General features: G+C 36.7%; 1 protein-coding gene across 4 annotated transcripts in view; it reads right to left on the reverse strand.

Annotated features, from left to right (window-relative positions):
- CCDC102B (coiled-coil domain containing 102B) overlaps positions 1 to 16,991 on the reverse strand; it is a 207,373-nt gene that overhangs the window by 118,396 nt on the left and 71,986 nt on the right. For all 4 annotated transcript variants that reach the window (XM_081078367.1, XM_081078366.1, XM_081078365.1 and 1 more), the window contains one exon: positions 2,004 to 2,213. In XM_081078367.1, the coding sequence (XP_080934493.1) occupies positions 2,004 to 2,213 (210 nt within the window). The remainder of the gene's footprint in view (positions 1 to 2,003; positions 2,214 to 16,991) is intronic.

Below are 16,991 nucleotides of genomic sequence, written 5' to 3' on the forward strand. Positions count from 1 at the left end.
GTGCACTCTTCTCCTGTATGATACTGACACACATAATTAACAGACGTATAGATTTGTTTTGGTTGAAGTAAAGTTAAGCCACAATTTGGCTTTGTGTCATAACACCTCCACCAACCCCTGGCCTTTGGCATGTTCTCTGTGCAGCTTTGACTCATTGGCAACTGGGGAGGTGTGAATCTTGACATCTTAACCTTCTGTGGGGATGTCTGGGGCACAAGGATTTTGACCTTCAGCTACTCCCTGATAAGAGATTATTTTGATTCGTGTAGTGAGTCTGAATTCTTAATGCCACCAAAAAGATAAACACTTAAGGAATAGTCTTCTGACTGATGTGCATACCCACTGATTTTGCCAGACATTCCAGAATCTTCCCAGTGTCCAAGTTCTGTCTATTCTAGGTTGAAGAACAACATTCGTTCCAAAGAGCCCAGCTGTGAGCTCCATGTACCCTGTTGACAGGACACGCCAATTGGCACAAATGCCAGCTCCAGACAGGCCCCAATTAGCCCTCAGATTTCCTAACTGACATACTTTGCTGTCATGACATTTTGATATAACTAGAAAGACATAAAAAGGAAATAGATTAAATTACTTCTTCATCTGTGTTCCCATTCTACGTTATTCTTAGCAATCATCACAATGTATTATTGATGATAATTACACCTGCATCTTCCTATGTAGGCTCTAAGCACATGGTGGGCAGGACCGATGACTCACCAGTCTTCACAATGCCGGCATTTAGGGCAGGGACTGACATGGAGTATAACATAAATAAGTGCTTCTTCTGGCCGAGTGACTCACAGAGAAACAGATATTTTGATGACCAAAACTTGCTTCTTAATTGAAATAATTCTGTGGTTTCACAAGAAGGAATCTGTAAAAAGTTGTCTATATATTTATTGTGTATGTGTGTGTTTGTGTGTGTCAGAATCAAACACAGTACTATGGATGGTTTATGAATCCATGTAAAAGTAAATTATGACTATAACGTTTAACTTTAGGTATCTGCATTGCCAAGTCATGAAACACTAATGCAATTTTATCTGGCATTTGCAATAAGTCCCTAGAATCACAAAAAATAAGGAAAAGTGAGATGGAGTTCAATTTTTCTGGACATGTAGTGTTTAGAGTTCACATGAGTATGAACTACTTATATAACTCAAAAATATGAACTTACCAGACTCACTATTAACTCACTGTTAAAGGCATTGAGTGAAAACACATAACTGTGCATTAAAATGCTATAGGTTCATTAAGGTAATAAATAGAAACAAGATGTACATGTTTTGCAGCATACTGACACTAGAACACATAAATTACAACTTCCACTAAGAGGATATTTTTAAAAATCTACAAACTACTTATCAAAAAACTCCCAGCGGTAGCAGTACCTATGTCTATTGGCTTTAGGATAAAACAATTCCAAAACGACCCAAGTTTCCTGCAGTCAAATTTGAATTTGATTCTAGTTTTAACATTTATGTCACAGCCTATTAAAACCTATTCGCATTCATTTGACTCAAAAATAATTTTCTGAAACTAAAAAAGAGCCAAAGGAGAGTGAACTTCAGCTAAATCTATATGTTTACGCAGATACCATAGTACTTACCACAGCCATCAACACATGCAGTTGTAAAGTCACTCAAACGAATGGAGAAACACACTCATTTAAAAATAAGATCAATTATTTGGACAACACTGAGACAAAGCTGTAACAGGAAACCAAAAACACAAAGGTCCATCCCTCATTGCATTTTGTTTTTCTTATGGAAAATCTTGAAATTGTCAGATTTGTTATATTCTGACATTATCGTATGACATTTGTCATACTCTGTTTTCCCATGCATGAACATTATTTTGTGTTACAATAAGAAAAAGAGCAAGTCATCAGCGTGAAAGGAAGTATTCAGATTTGGAGGTCTGTACAAATTAAAGCAGTATCCACCCACACACTAGGAAGGGAATCCACCAGGAAAGCATTTGCCTCCGACGGGCACCCATACCTTATTTCTTTCCTGCAGTTCAATTTGTGATGTCTTGGTATCAGGACTTTGAGAGCTTGCACTTAATCTATCTTTCCTCTTGAGGAGCTCTTCCATTTCTTTCACCTGGACCTTTAGCCTTCTATTTTCTCTCTCCAATCCTTGTTTTTCTGTTTCAAGTATTTCTTTCTTGTCCCATTCTGATGTATTTTCAGCCTGCAGTTTCTCTAGCTAAACAGAAAAGACAAAGAAGCAGCATGTAGCGTTTATAATTGCTAAAAGGCCAGGCATGCAGAAGAGGCCTCTACTAACTCCACTAAGCAAGGTTCACAGGTATGTCCATTTTCACACTTAATGAAAAGAAAACTATTTGTCTGACAAGCTGAGAGCCACACAAGTGTCCTACGACCAGGCCATGACCTGCATTAGTACACTGTTGCTCTTGGTTCATTTGACTATCTCTGTACCCATACGGACCATATTTGTCAAATATGTTCAGTGAAAAACTGATGCTATTTTGCCAACAATCTTCACTCAACCGATGAACATTTATCATTTGAGAAAGCACGAAATCATTCCATGGGTGATTTTGATTGGATGGGTAGAGTCCAGGTATTCTTTCACTATTCATTTATTTTATACCTCAACTTCCAGGCAATATGCAAATCACTGCGATTGAAGACAAGTGACTGTAATAAAACATAAATTCTGTGGTTCACATACTATAAAACATAATCAAAGTCACATGAGTGAGTGGCCAATTTGACTTTCAGCAAACAGAGTTTGGCAAGCCATGGCCAGAGAGCCAAATCTGGCCCACCGGTTTTAGTATGTTCCATACTAATGGTGTCCTTTTTCTAATAGCTGAAAAAAAAAATCAGAAGAATATTATTTCTGACACGTTAACGTTATATAAATTTAAAATTTCAGCTCCACAGATAATGTTGTATTGGAACACAGCCATGCTCATTTGTTTCCATGTTATGTCTGGCTGCTTTCACACTGTCATGGAGAGCTCAGCTGTGGGGACAGAGGCCGTAGGGCCAGCAAAGGGGAAAATATTTCCCACCCAGGGCCTTTCAGAAAACGTTTGCCCACCTCTGCCTTTTTTGTTCTCAATTTTAATCCTGAGCCCTGAGTTCTAATTCTGACTTCATGAAGCTCTGGCAGGTAACTTCATCTGTGCAGTGTGGACAATTTATTATCCAATCTTACAAGATTTGTGAGAAGTAAAATGAATTCAATTGATGGAAAGCCCTTCGTATCAGAATCCACGACTCAGATTAGGAACCTTGTGGTGATACAATTTCTGACAAAGAATTCTGTATGTGTTTATCCCATGTATTTGGGCACATGTATATCTAAATGGCAAAGACACTGGTGACGTTACTCGGTAGAGTGAAGTCGCTCTTGGTAGAAAAACTAGCATAACCCAGTCCTGGTTCTGTCACTTACTCATTGGTTGACTCTGGACAAGATACTCTGTCTGTGCCTCTGTTTTCTTAACAAAACTAGAATGAGAACTCTAGACTCACCAAATCTGTGGTATCGTAAGGACATAATGAGCTCCACTACTCAAAATGTTTTGGAAACTATGTAACATGATTAAGATGAAGCATTTTAAAGTTATTTGTTAAGGATAAAAATTGAAAACTCCCTTTTTTATATTGTTAATTTTAAGTGACTGGATTGCAAAGTATTAAATAGTATTATATGATTACAAACTATTTTTCATGATATTTTAAATACCAAAAGAAAAATCAACTTAATCAGCATTAATAAAAATGTTAGACTTCAATAATGTCTTTGAACATGAGTTTTTATTTTAAAAAGTCTAAAAAATGATTTCTCATATACATATAATTTTACCATTATTGTAGAAAATGTTCTGTTCCCAAATCTAAGAGAGGCTCTGGCTTCTAAAAAAGAGAAAACCCAAATTATACTCTTGGTACTAGACCTTGTTTATCAATTAAACATAATAAACTAAGGAATTGAATTTTAGGTAATGTGGTTTGACATTTGGGGGTGGCTGTTTGGGGATAGAGGTGAAAAAAGTATTTCACAGTCTGATTTAGAACACGATATTGCTTTAATTATTAAGATTAGTGGTTAAACTTTTTGACTGTCATCACATCCCATATCAGAATGAAAATAATAAACCTGTAACAAAAAAGTCATCAAAGAAAAATGAAAAACTTTTCATGTCTTTCCACTGTGTTCATTTAATCATTATACTACATCTAGACGAGGATAACATAAGAAAAATCACAGTCAATCTCACACATAAATACAGTGGAAAAAAATGTTAACCAAATACAAGAAGTCTTAAAATCAGTGAATAAAAAAATTTGGTTTGTCATAGGAATGGAAGGTATACGACAACATTAGATCATCTATTATGCAAATCAGTACACTAAACCCCGTACTAGAAAAAAAAAATCAAGTATGTGGTTATCTCAGAAGTTATATAAAAAACAGTTGCTATAACTCCATTCATGATCATAGGAAAAAACATTTTAGCCCTAGAAATCAAAGTGGATTTTGTAAACCTGATAGATTTAGCAAAACTATAGAGCAAATATTTTGTTAGAAGTGTTTCAATTTATTAATTTTAATTTACTTTATTTAATTTACTTTATTGCTTTCCATTTCTACAAGACTTTTTGGGTAAGTTATATTTTTATGGTGAAAATTCATTTTATGTAAGATTTTATTTTTATTAGAGTCATCTCTTCATAGTGTTTGCATATTTTGGAAATCTCTTCTCTATGGAAAGCTGAGTCCCTTTTTTATTACTAGTATTTTCTAATCAATTTTGCCTGAAATTCACGTGGGTTTTTGTTGTTGTTGTTGTTGTTTGTTGTTGTTTTCTTAAAAAAAACAACTCTGGCTTTGCTGACTATCTCTATTAATTTTCTTTTTGTATTTTATTGATGCTGAATTATTTTCTTTCTTTCCCTCTTTCTACATTCATTTTTTTTTCTCTGCTAGAATATTAGCTCATTAATTTTGGGGGGGAGTGTCTCTGTTATTTTGTTATTCTAGATATTCCAAGAAGCAACTCTACACTGGGATTAAAAATGCAATAAATGTGTTAGGGGGTTGCATCTGAGAGAAAATGAAGAGGGAGTCAGGACTGACAGAGCAGTCAGGACAGACTTTGAGTGAGTGCGAGACAGGGAAGGAAGGGAGGCTGGGTGTTATCGCACACATCAGTGGGATCCAAGGAAAGTTAGGGAAGGCCATGGAAGAGCTTGATCAAAGTTGCTAGTGAGGAACATTGCACTTCCCAGAAACAAGGAGGCCTTCTCCTGCAGTGGGAAGCCTGGTCTCAAAGCCTGAGTTCAGAATACAGCAGCTGGCAATCTGGATTAATTCCCCTCCCTGTAAGTGAGCTTTGAGAAGCAGGGGTGACTGTTTCCTGATACAGTCATTGATGTCACAAATACCCCCTAAATTTTGCAGCATTCCTCAAGATTTCTGTGTCTTTATCTTTCAGTCTTAAATTCCATTGAATTTCTTTCTTTGACCTGTGAGTTACTTTTATGTGTTTCCAATACCCAAATAAATGAGTTTCTTCATGTTACTTTCTGTAATCGAGGCTATAATAAATGACCATCTGTTGTCAGAAAATAGTACCCTTTCAGAATCACACAGTTTAGAACAAGACCACAGATTAAATCTCTCTCTCTCAGTGCAGCCTCCAAAATCATAAAGGAAAAGAAATAAAATGATCTATTCTACAAACATGAGTAAGAGACTTAGTGTAATAGAAACCTTGATTCACATGTAAGAAGAAACATAAATAAATAAATAAATAAATAAATAAATAAACAAACAAACAACGGAGAAAAAAAGAAAAGAAATATAGGAAGCAGCAGGGTGTCCTCTGGAGACCACATGGGAGCCAGAGTCACATGGGAATTGTCCAGACTAGGAGACACAAACCAGGGCGGGCAACCTGCACAAGTCACATCACCTGACAGAGGGAAATGCTGAGAACAGAGCTGAGACCGGGAGGGTCAGAACACTAGCTACTGTAAGAAATGTCATACAGGAGTTTATAAAGTACAGGGGATTCGAGTTTTCAGCCTTGGGGTGGTACCGCTAATGAAAGGAGGGGTGCCATTTACATATTTCAAGGAAAAGGGAAATAGGAAAGAAAGAAGTTGATATTAAGGCCACTATCAAAAAACATCAGAAGATAGATTGATCTACATTCTTCTCCCCAAGAGTCTGAATTAGAATCCAACAAACAAACCCCTTCACTGTAGCAACAAAAGGGGGCACTCTGGAACTAAGAAATTAAGTATACAACACACACTCTGGATTATTCCACCTGCCTGCATAGAACTGCCTGTCATTGTTTATTCCTGCTCATCTACGAAAAACCCTACCCACTTTATCACAAATATAAAAAAATGCAACGTCCATACAAAACTACTAGAAGTAGAAAATAAAATGAGAATCAAAACATTTCAGTTGCTGAATGTGCTTCTCTTAAAACCACATGACAAAGAAAAACAACACTACCACACTCCCACATGAATTAGATTAAGTACAAAAGAGAAAACTCAGTAAACCCTAATACTGGATGAACCTGGCTTAACAAATTGTACATCAGTTACATAACCCAGGATAAAGCTTTTTAAGTGACTTTTTTTAACATGGAACTCTCATTTACTATCCAGTGGGATGTATTCTCAAAACAAGAAGGATTGCACTAAAATTTTACACTTCACTCAAGAGGATTATCCTGGGTAGTAACACTGAGTTGTAAGTTGTAACAATTCTATGTATATTTGAAGATATCGTAAATAATTATATGCGTTAACATTATTAGGAAACACAATTTCAAAGAGAGACAAATAAACAATTTTAAAATTGGGACAACCACTTTGGAAATTGCTTTGGCAGTTTTCTAAAAAAAAAATAAGTTTTATGCCTATATGATGAACCAATTATTCCAGTCCTAGAGAAATAAATTCCACTCCCAAGATTAATAAAAATGTGACCACATAACTACATTAAAGGTTTATTTATTATATTCAAAACTTGAAAACAAACAACCAAACAAACAAAAAACATATCTTCATCAACAAGAGAATGGATAAACAACTTCCAGCACATTCACACAATGAAACACTATTATATTGTTGCTAAATAAAAAGGAACATACCATTATTGATTAAAAAAAATAAAAACAAAACATACACACAAAACAAAATATGATGAAAAAAAGGCTGGCACAATTGAGTATTTATGGTATGTTTCCACATGAGGTTCTAGAATAGGCAAAAATATTCTATGGTGCTCTAATATAGAGAATTGACTGGGAAGAGGCATTAGTAAACTTGAGAACTTTTCAAGGTCATAGAAATATTCCACATCTTAGTATGAATGCACATTATACAGATGCTGGCATATCTCATGATGCATGGACCAGTATCACTCAATATCTCCACATTATGTTGTGAGGAAATTACACCTAACTAGAAAAGGTCAGCAATAAATACTTAATGCTAAATTCAAATGAGAAATTTGAAATAGGAATGTGAACGTAGTTTTCTATCTCTGTCCACTGAAAGAACATGGCAGAAATTATACTGCCAGGGAAACGAACATGCCCAGCACGCAATTCTTTCCAATACGATAAACCAGGGTCTTTGAGAAATGTTTGACTCCAGTCCTGGAATAGGCACATACACGATAAACCCAGAATGTAATCATGTCTGAAAACAATTAAGCACTCAGTGATTAATGGAAAAATGTCACAAGGACAGCAGTCCCAGCTTCAAAGGGTTCCAAGTGGCTAAACTGGGAATAATTCAAACATCAAAAATGAAAACAGTATCAATTTATAATGCAATGAATAAAAACAAATTCACAAGTCTATAATATAACCAGAGAGAGGAAAAGAAACAAAGAGAAAAAACATTTTTAAAATGATTCTTTTTTTTCTGCAGAAAAATGACAGTTTAAAAATGTAAGAGGATAGTAGAATTAAAACTTTTGCAACCACTCATTATAATAATTAAAATCAGTTCAAATAGATATCATCAATGGATGCCAAAATCATTATAAAAGGTTTTGGAAAACCGGATACTGTGAGGATGTCAGAAAATTACACCAAAGATCGCTTACTAATTTCAAAGTGAGTATTATATTGGAAAAACTTGGCAGCCTAGACCCGAACCAAGCGACTGCATTCAGCGTCACTAATAGTAGAACGATATGGCATTTTGTTCATCTTGACGTGAAGCATAAGGAATCATCTAGTCACATCTGATGCGGTGTTACTGGTATCGGGTAGGGAGAAGCCTGGGACACTGATACGCATCCTACAATTCACAGGACAACACCCCACCCCATGCCAACAGTGCCCAGATTGAGAAATGCTAATCTAGACGTGCCTTCCTGTGGACAGGAAATACAGGACATGGGAGAATAATGGATACCATGGTTAATCAGCTAGACACATCCAAAATGTGGTACATTCTGCCACAGAACTGATACGGTTTTCTGAAACATCAATTTATAAGAAAGTAATGGGAGAATCTGTTCTAGACTAAAAAAGTGATTAAAAAGATATCACATCTTATGAATTAAAAAAACTAGATTGGATTAAAACAAATAGATATAAAAGATATTCTTGGAAAAACAGAGGCTATTTGAATATGAACCAGATAGCAATACTAATAATTTATTAATTTCTTAGGTTTGATAGTTGTGGTTGTACAGGAAAACACCCTTATTCTAAGGAGATGCATGGAAAGTATTTATGAAAAAGTCACGATGAATTCAACTGGTATTCAAATACTACATGAATGACAGAGTTTAATCTTAAAACATAAAAGATAGGGTTGAATATAAAAATTAATAAACAGAATGAGATCTATGATAATATCACTTACAAAACTTTAAAATTTACATTTTTCAAGAACATATATAAAGAATAGGTACATACTACAAAAGCTGCCTATGAAGGGAATGGGGGTAGGGGAGGGATATTTAGATAACAGAAAATGAACAAATAAGGACAAAGAGGAGAGGAGCTTGGTAGAGACCCACGGTGACAATGTGCCATGAACTAAGGCATATTGCATAATATAGTTCTCCGCATCTGAGTACAATCATAAGTAAACACATCCATATATCAAAATATAAATATCACTGAATGCTTGAGTGCCATGACATAATTTAAAGAGATAATTGTATTTTAAAAAAAGAAACTATGGTTGATTCTGGCAAAGAAATTAAAAGTGAGAGAGGATGAAATCTGTTTTCTTCCAACATTCAAATTAAGAGAGCTGTGGTCCCAGAAAATAGACTTCATGGATGGATTGTGCTACTTGGACAATTACTGGTCGGATGGCAGCAGTGACGCCATCCCTGGTGGCAGTGGGGGAGAAACTATCTCCCTCATGGTGTGTAGGATAAAGTGGGGGGAAGCATGGAGTTGAAGAGGAAATGTTTTATGTAGTAGCTTGGCATTTAAATAATACAGAGTCGATGGTAATTATGTGGATTTTAAACTTGGCTGGATGTTATTAAATGACTTGAAAGCCATTAAAAAAATGACTAACAGGCTCAGGTCAGCCAACTTTCAAATCAGAGAATGTTATTAAGGCTGGAAGTTGTCCCTTACAGTGTTTAAAGAAGCTTATCTCCTGAATCCAGAGGGCAGACGGAGTGTGCGCAGGGCCAGGAAGTGACCTATGTGAAAGAGCCGCAAAGGAGACAGAATAGAATGCTTAGTATTGACACATCTACTGAGCTAAGGCAGGGCCCCGATAGGGAAGGAGTAGGACTTTGAAAACTGGTAAGAGCTTCTCTCAGTAGATGGGCTTGCCCACCTTGCAGCAATGCCCAATCCCAGTGGGACTGCTGAAATGAGTGCCTCAGAGACTGTACAAATACAATCGACCTGTGTGGCCCTTGGAAACATCAGACTAATGGTGGGTGATGATGGACAACTGTGAATATAACCAAGTGGTAACCCAAGCTGACCTTCTTTTTCCAGAGGTTATATCATTTCTGGATCTCAAATGACCCTGAGTTTCTGCAGAACATCTCATTGGTTCATTACATTGCAGACATCATGACAATTAGACCTGAAGTGGCCAGTACTCTGAGTGCCCTAGTCAGTCATAAGCATGGCAAAGAGTAGAAAATTCACCCCACACAGACTGCCATTCCGATAAAATGTGTAGGGGCCAGTTTTCTGGAGCATACAGAATCATCCCCTCTAATGTGCGAGACAAGTTACAGCACTAAGAAAGAGGCAGACTGCTCGGCCAGCCTCTTTTTTGGAGACTCGATATATTGCACCTGGAAATAAAGTTTTGACCCATGGGGTTACTTAAAAGCATGGCATTTTTTGAGTGGGGCCTAGAGCAAGAAAGGGAGCGGCAGTTCCAAGCTCTAGTGCAGGAATTCCTGCCACTTATTGCACTTGACTCAGAAAATCCAATAGAACTACGGAGAATGTGTCGTAGATAAGCAGCACTGTGGAGACTGGCAAACCTCAATGCAAGAGTCACTAAATAGACCCCTAGTGTTCTCAACAAGACAATGCCTTCTGCAGAAGGGAACTACTTTTCATTTGAAAACCAGCTCCTCATACGCTAAAATCAGTTCAGTAGAGAATGAGCTCCTGACACTGGGGCATTAAGTGACTACCTGGAGCGGCCCATCACAGTCTGGGTACTAAAACATTACCAAGTTATAAAATCAGGCAGACTTAACAGCAACTCTTCATATAATGGAAATGATATATTTAGGATCAGGCCCAACATGTGCAGAGAACAACAGTAAATTACACAGATAGGTGGACCAAAACTTCAAGTCACATATCTATATTCCGTGGAGGCCTCTGCTCACACCTATATCTTCATGGGAAGTATCATTCAACGAACTAACGTAGGACAAGAACTTGGGTGTGATCCATGAGTGGGCCATCTTGATATGTTAGCATGAGATTAAAAACGGAAACTACCTTACTACACACCTACTCGGTGGTGGCCCTGAAGGGTGTTGGTGAGAAAACAGTTGCTCCCAGTACTTGGAGAAAACACACTGGCCATCAACACTGAAGGAAGGGACGAGAGACCTAAGGTCTGGTTGTCCACAAAGGTCTTGGCTTCTTGGCCAGGAGCCTTTGAAGAGCAAGACTGGAAGACTAAAGACAAAGGTCTGTGGAAGAGGCAAGGGAAGGACCTATGGATTTGGGCATAAAAATGTGTGACTTTTGACTCCCATGCCATATCTGCCACTTTCCACCACAGAAGAAGCATTTAGCAACAAACTGGGCAGAATGATGCATGCAGTCAACATTAGCCATTCTCAGTCCTTCACCAGCCCAGGGCTTAAATAATGGACGATAATTGAGTTGTCATACTATCAGGTCGGAGGTTACGTGTGGTCCAATGGTAATGGCTTCCTCTCAGCACAGCAGATCTAGCCATTCCCGGGCTGAATGGATGCCTGATCTGTGAGCCTCTGAGAACCACCATTTGGTGACAGTACACCAGACTCTTTCCATAGTGGACAGCATGTCGTTTTTACTAGAATTGAAAAAGACTCTAAATTTGTCTTCTCTTTTCTTGTCTCTGTAAGCACCATGACATGAAGGATTACAGAGAATATGGCTTACTAACATGAATTCCTGCAAAACATCACCTACAACCTTGGGCACATTTAACAGCAAAGGGGAGAGAAACAATGGATGCAGTACCAGAGAATGCATTAGACCTCCAAACAATCACAAGTCAACGACTAGCCTGATAAAGTGAGAATGGATTGATGAATGACATTTGTGTTTTCCAACCTGAGGGAGACACTCTACAGAGATGGGGCATGGTCGCCAACTTGTGGCACATGCATTAGACCAATTAGACCAATGGTCAATGTATGGGGCTGTGTTACAGTACACTGAATATCTATGTCCAGGAATCATCGATAAAAGTAGGCTTGGTTCTTCTTACCATTTTTTCCAGTGTCTCACCATTATTCCCAATGCTTGCAGAACTGTATTCATACTCTGGCAGAGATAGATTAAACATCTAGGTGAAACATGCTTTTCCACAGTGCATTATAAGTATATTATGATTTTGAGATGTTTCAATGTTTTTAGTCACTTGGTCAGGTTAAAAGTTTAAGATGCTTAACAAAAATATTGTTTTGAGCTTTGATAGCAACATTAGAGATGTGCTTAAGTGCAGCCTTATATCTATAGTTTGTTTTCTCTTCTAGAAGAGGAAGGATATTTCTCTAAGTGGGAGGCAGCTAAAAGGATCGATTACTCAAATATCTCAGTGAGCCAAAGTCCAACATGAACATTTGTCCAAATTCAAAAAACAAATGTCAATGGCTATGGATCGATTACGTGAGAATCTTCAATTCATCTGACCTTTTTACTGAAAAATTCTTAGACATTTATGGTAGAGGAAAGAATTTCCCAAAAGATTTGACAAAGGTCAAAGTACAGACTCGAGGATTATTTGAAATTTAGTCCGATAATTATTTATGATCAGAATTCAAAATCACTTACAAGGAAATTTTTAAGTGGCTCTCCTTCTAGAACCAGGCAAATTTCCTTTGAGTTTCTTAATATACTTGTATTTAACCTCAACTCCCCACCTCACATTTCCCCACTTCCCCACAAAATAACAGATGGGAGAAAGAAGGACCCCCTTCTCTCTCTTTAGAGGTAGTGAAAGTGTCAAATTAAGGAAGAGTTTCAAACAACAATGGTTTCTACTAAACTCGGATTAATGTATAAGACACATGAAGGCCTGGATCTCATTCAGAAGAAGAGGAAAAGAATGGAAACATTTAAAGGCTGGAAGCCTTTAAAAAACTGTTCAGGATTGTGAGATAACCTTACGAAAGTCACTGGTACCAAAAAAAAAAAAAAAATTATAAAGACTTGAAATCTAAATGTCAGGAAAACGACTAGCTTCTGTGAGGAGATTATTAAAGGAAAATAGAACCAGCTCAGAGACTTGCTTAGAAACATGTCACTAAAGTCATGGCAAGGAAAGACTGGATGCGCTGATGTCTATCATTTCCCATTTTATTTCTCTGTCTACGGGACATGAATTTACATTGAGTGATAATAATTGTCTTGTTTATTTGCATTCTTACCCAAGTGGCTCAGTTTCAAATTTCCTAAAGTGCAGCCAAGCAAAACCTGCTCCTGTAATGCAAATAATCATTTTTAAGGCTGTTTGATGATTTTTCAGTTGTTGGAATGATATTCACGGTAAAAATATCTTATTTTTTTTGAAAAGGAAATGTTCCTATAATCATGTATTGTATCATCATTGAGCCATATCACATAGCTTTTTTTTCTTGATTTGTACACTTTTGCTTAATGTTCTAGCATAGGAGAGTTATGTTCCAAAAATATGCAAAAAATAATTTCAAAACAATAGATGACAAATTCTTAAAACAGTTGATTTTTGATGGTATGAGGAAGCATCACGAAGTGGTTAGGGAGTAAGGTTTAATTCTAACACTGCCATTTACTAGTTGTGAAGCCTTGAGCACATTCCTTAAACTTTCTGAATCTGCTTCCTCATCTGTAAAATAAAAAAAATATATATAATAATGTTTTCCTTAGAGATCTCATGGGCTGATTAAATGAAATAAAATATATTAGGAGCTTATAAGGCATGTGGAAACTACAAACTTTCCAGAAACTTTTGTAAATATTAGCTATAAATATCTAGTGACACTCAATCTGAAAGAAAACAGAGACATGTATTTTAATAGCCACGTGTGCACCTTCTATTACTTGTTAACCTTTAAGGCAAGGATGTTTACATTAAATGAGTTTTCTTTTTCCTTTCTCTTTTGGCCTGCTTTTTCCTTGTATCCTTGCTCACCTCCAAATGACATCTTTCATTTTTTGTAAGCCATTCTCTCATTGGTTGGTAAAATAATTTGGAAGAATTGTCTTGATTCATTACCTGCCTGATTTATTTCTTTAGTAAAGCAATTACTGTTGTGATTACAAGAAAGCCTGAAGTAAAAGATGCGAATATAAACTAAAGAGAATTTTTCTCTACGATTCTTGATTCCTTGCAAACACACAGGGGACAAAAGCCTCAGGCTATAAGACTCATATAATTCCAGAATAAGGGTTTTGAACTTGAACAGATCAATACAGGAAAAAAAAAAAACACCACAAAATGGCCCATCATATTTTTAAAAATAATTTTCCCTATAGCCACCTGTGATTACCAGGATTAAACATAAATGTAAACAAAGTTACTATTCATATCTTTATAGAAGTTATCTAATTAACAGCAGTTCCACTGCTGCAATATTTAAAATACAGATGAATTTCTAAAAATATTCAAGAGAACCATCTTACTCCATTAAAGAAATCACTGAATTCAATGAGAAGTTCAGAGGTCACTGAATTTCTTCAATTAATTCCTCAAAGAGGTATTACGTGAAAATGAGGCTTGTCTCATAACTTGTTTCTTAATATTCTTGTCTCTTAAAACATTTTACTCGCCAATCTGTATTAGTGGGCACATATGAAACCAGTATGTTTGCAACATATTAAATATAGTCAAATACAGAACACATCAAAGCATACTGTACATGAATATCCAGTTATGCCCTCGCTGTGTTTTGATTGGATTTGATGTTTTTCTTTCAGCTTCATAGTAGGTTGAAATAGAAAGGTCTTTTTTCTTGGATAGGCATTTGATCTTTCTCCTCATCCATTCAATCGGCAGCCATTTGTTGGGCACCTGCTATGAGCCCAACAGACTAAGAACTCCCCCATCTGAACTGACATGCCGTTTCTTTACCTGTTGTGACACATTCACAGTAACCTGGGACTTTGGCAGCAGAAGTGAAGTGTGATTGCTTTGAGTTCAAGGCATGTGTTTCCAGAGGTCTCTGCTCATACGAAGACACATTTTGTAAGGGAAACATTTTGAGGATGATAATAGGAAAGTTTTAAATCAAATGCCTCTAATGTAAAACAAAACTATCTTTATTGGAAATTTTAATCCTTTTTAAATGCAACTCTAACTATTTTAGTAAAGCAGTTTTGAATTTAAAGCATTGACAGTAATTGATAATGATATGATGTAAAAGTATAAATAGCCTATTAATATAAAATTGCTAAGCTGACTTGTTGCCCCCACGGAAAGCCATAAACAGGATCTTGAAGGATTTGGACAGAACTAATGGGCCAAAGGGCCAGGAAATGTCCCAAATGTATGTGTGCTCTAAAGACGACAAGACCTGGAGGGCATCACAGTGGAGGCATTAGGCAGCCTGAAGACATCAAAGAAATGCAAGGTCCCTGGCATCAGCACTTAAATGTAGAGGAACTTCTGAAGGAGAGAGTTGGGCGGATCCTAAGACAGACTAATATTTGACCATTTTAATTAATGAGGCTCCTTCTATTCCCACTCAGAACACAACCTTCAGGAGGTGGTTCCCTATCCAATAAAAGACAGTATGGAAGATATGGTTGAAGGAAAAATTTTAAAAATCTCAGATTGCAATTATATCATCAATTTAACTTAGCTAGAAGGCTTTTGCAAAGACCTGTCCACCAGGAAAAGCTACTACTGGCGGGATAGCTCAGCAAAGGAGGATTTTTACGTTTTGTTTTTCGAAATTTTGCTTGTTTGTTTCAGGTGTACAGCATAGGCGTTAAACATTTATATAATTTACAACGTGATTCACCCTAATAAGTCTAGTACCCACCTGGCACTATACCATATTACCATATCACTGATTATATTCCCTATGCTGTACTTTACATCCCCATGACTATTTTGTAACTACCAATTGGTACTTTTTAATCCCTTCACCAGGGATTTTTTTCATCCAGCTCCCCAATCCCCCTCCCATCCAGTAACCATCACTTGGTTCTCTGTATCTTTGAGTCTGTTTCTGTTTTATTTGTTTATTTTGCTCTTTAGATTCCACATATGAGATCATATGGTATTTGTCTTTTTCTGTCTGACTTACTATTATTATTACTTAGCATAATACCCCCTAAGTCCATCCATATTGTCACAAGATTTCATTCTTTTTTTTACGGCCGAGTAATATTGCATTGTATACTTGTACCACCTCTTCTTTATCCAGTCGTCTGTTGATGGGCACTTGGGTGGCTTCCATATTTTGGCTGTTGTGAATAATGCTACAGTGAACGTGGGGATGCATGTATTTGTTCGAATCAGTGTTTTGGATTTCCTTGGATAAATACCCCAAAGTGGAATTGCTGGATCATATGGCAGTTCTATTTTCAGTTTTTTGAGGAACCTCCATACTGTTTTCCATAGTGGCTGCACCAATTTACAATCCCACCAACAGTGCGCGAGGGTTCCCTTTTCTCCACATCCTCGCCACACTTGTTTGTTGATTTATTGATGGCTGCCATTCTGACCGGTGTGAGGTGACGTCTCACTGTGGTTTTAATTTGCATTTCCCTGATGATTAGTGACATTGAGCATCTTTTCATGCGTCTGTTGGCCATCCATACGTACCAGCTAAGAAGTTTGTAAATACTTTATTCCACACTACATAATTCCAAACATTTTTTGAAAAAAACAATCTGTTACTCAAGGCACTTAATACTTCCTGAATAAAGGATCACAGGCTTTCATCAATTGTTCAAGTTTATATTGATCAGTTTTCTGTAAACACAGGACAAGTCCCAGTTTTAGTCTTGGGTAATTGGACTATTTAGACTTATATTTGTCTAAATGACTAGAACATGCATCCACGTGTGACAGTTTGATTTTCACTTTTCCAGGAATATTATTTTTCTCTCATGGTTTACTCATGTCAAATATCATTTTATAGATTCTGTCTCCTGAATTTTGTCAATCTGAACTTAGAATCTGTCAGAATGCTTAAATCTGCATCACTAACCCTCTTCAAAATTAACCTGCTTGTAACCATCAATATCCTATTTCAAAATTATATAACCTTTCTGAAACATTCACAGTATTTTCAGTA

The sequence above is a fragment of the Rhinolophus hipposideros genome (assembly GCF_964194185.1).
Source record: "Rhinolophus hipposideros genome assembly, chromosome: 17".
Taxonomy (NCBI): domain Eukaryota; kingdom Metazoa; phylum Chordata; class Mammalia; order Chiroptera; family Rhinolophidae; genus Rhinolophus; species Rhinolophus hipposideros.